The sequence below is a fragment of the Triticum aestivum genome, chromosome 1D, assembly GCF_018294505.1.
Source record: "Triticum aestivum cultivar Chinese Spring chromosome 1D, IWGSC CS RefSeq v2.1, whole genome shotgun sequence".
Lineage (NCBI taxonomy): Eukaryota > Viridiplantae > Streptophyta > Magnoliopsida > Poales > Poaceae > Triticum > Triticum aestivum.
The window spans coordinates 459,723,929-459,725,912 of record NC_057796.1 but is presented as its reverse complement, the minus strand read 5'-3'; the positions used below and the strand labels follow the sequence as shown (position 1 = coordinate 459,725,912).

At 63.9% G+C, this 1,984-nt stretch overlaps 1 protein-coding gene across 1 annotated transcript; it reads left to right on the top strand.

Annotated features, from left to right (window-relative positions):
* Nucleotides 1–174: 174 nt before the first annotated feature.
* On the top strand, nt 175–1,404 carry LOC123175301 (protein SCARECROW 2). The gene is made up of 2 exons (XM_044590191.1): nt 175–892; nt 1,116–1,404. Exons 1-2 carry the CDS (start codon nt 290–292, stop codon nt 1,182–1,184), a joined length of 672 nt encoding a protein of 223 aa, XP_044446126.1. The 5' UTR covers nt 175–289; the 3' UTR covers nt 1,185–1,404.
* The last annotated feature ends 580 nt before the right edge of the window (nt 1,405–1,984 follow it).

Genomic DNA, 1,984 nt, shown 5'->3' with positions numbered 1-1,984 from the left:
CGTCGCGTACTCTACGGCGGTCCCACGGGTCAGCGAGCTTGCACAGAACCTGTCTAGGGCGTGCCGCGGCCCCACGGGTCAGTGATTGTATACGTACGGCCGCGCGCGTCCAGGGTTGGGGAATGACCGGGCTGCCCCCGCGCACCGCACCACAACCACGACGTCCTTGCTTTTGCGCTCCGGCCGGTAACAAAAACAAACGCGAGCGAGACCCTTGCCTCAAGACCTCCTCCGCCCCACCTCCCTCCTCCTACTCGGCCCGTCGTCCACGCCGAGGGAGCCGTCGGGCATGGCGGCGACGGCAGATCCGCGGGCGAAGCCGCCGGCCGCGCCCTCGACGCACCACCTCGAGCCGTGGGCGCGCCCGCAGCAGCCGCCGCCTCTACCCCACCGCGTTGAGTCGCCCTCGGGGGGTGCGTCGGGCGCCCGCGATCGCCGCCGCTCGTCGTCTCACTCCCACCGCGGGGCCGACGCCGGAGACGACGGCGGGATCGAGGGGCTCCGCGTGAAGCTCATGGGCCACCTGCGCGACGCGGCCGACCGGCTTCGCGTGCCCCAGAAAAGTCCTCCCCTGCCCCCGCCGCCCCCACCGACCAAGCCGAAGGAGCCCGAGCCAGACCGCATGGCGCGGCCTCCACCCCCCACGGAGCCGCCACAGGAGAACGTCGCGGACAAGCCGTGGAAGCTGCGGGAACGCACGCGGCGGCGGCCGGCCGCGCTGTCGTCGTCATGGCCGGCGGCGCCGACTCCGCCGTCGCGACGGCGCAAGCGGGCCCCTTTCTCGGTGGCCCTGGAGCCGGAGGAGATCGAGGAGGACATCTACGCGCTGACGGGCGGCCGGCCGCGGCGGCGGCCGAGGAAGCGGCCGCGCGCCGTACAGCGGCAGCTCGATGTAAGCGCGAATTCCCCACACTACCCCTGCCTTTCTCAACCATTTAGTAGTACCAATACATAAGTTACTGAATTGCCCCTTGGCTGTATCCCATCGATACGCTTTATGCGCTCACTTAACGTAGCAGCGTAGCACCAGTATAGTAATCCCAGCATGATTGTTGTGTGCAAGAATGGTACACTCATCCTCCGATCTCTAACGCGTGCCGTTCGTTTCTGTGCAGTCGCTCTTCCCCGGGCTCTGGCTGGCCGAGGTCACCGCCGACGACTACAAGGTGCCCGACGACGAGTAGCCGCTCCCTCCCGCCGGCGACTACAAGGTTCCGACGACGAAGCTCATGGCATCACCTCCGCGCGTCGTAGGACAGGTAGCCCGAATTTATAGTAACTTGGAGTAGCTAGGCGTAGACGCGTGGTCGCGTGGAGCGAGCCGGTCATGTACTCGTGTTCACCAGTTATTATTAAGTTTATTACAACAAAAAAAAAAACTCCAGCTACCGACTTTCCTTGTCACATGCTGTTTCTGCCTCGCCGTCTGTACAGTCGCGTGGTCGTACAATCTACTGCTGGTGGTACTTACTTGCCAATTTATACTTGTTTTTTCGAACCTCTTCCATCCTGGTTGTACGTGCTACTCGGTCAGTCTTGGGCTCGGGTGGTGCTGGTGCATGTGGCTGTGCGCGCGCCCCCGCTTTCCGTGCTCGCGCGCAGCAGGGATGGATGGCTTTCGGGTCAGGTCCCGATCCGGTCTTCGTTCCCTCCCCTTTGCGTTGCGTTTTCTCGGGGGCTGGCTGGCTGGCTCGCCACCCGGCCGCGTCGGGCGTTTTGGATTCGTTCGCTCGTCCTCTGGGTAGGGTAGGGTTAGGGTTGGGCCCTCGTGCTATCCGCTGCTGGGCCCGGCCCGACGCGGGACGGGATATGATTGCAGCAGGAGATGCCAGTTTGCTTGCTCGCTCCAATGGGGGGAAGAGGCGCGCGAACTTTTCGCGTCGTCTTTCTCCCAATCACCAACCTAGTAGCGCTACTGGCTAATGCTAGCACACGGCATGATTAATCAAGATAGTGCAGATGCAGCACGGGTTTGCATGGAAGG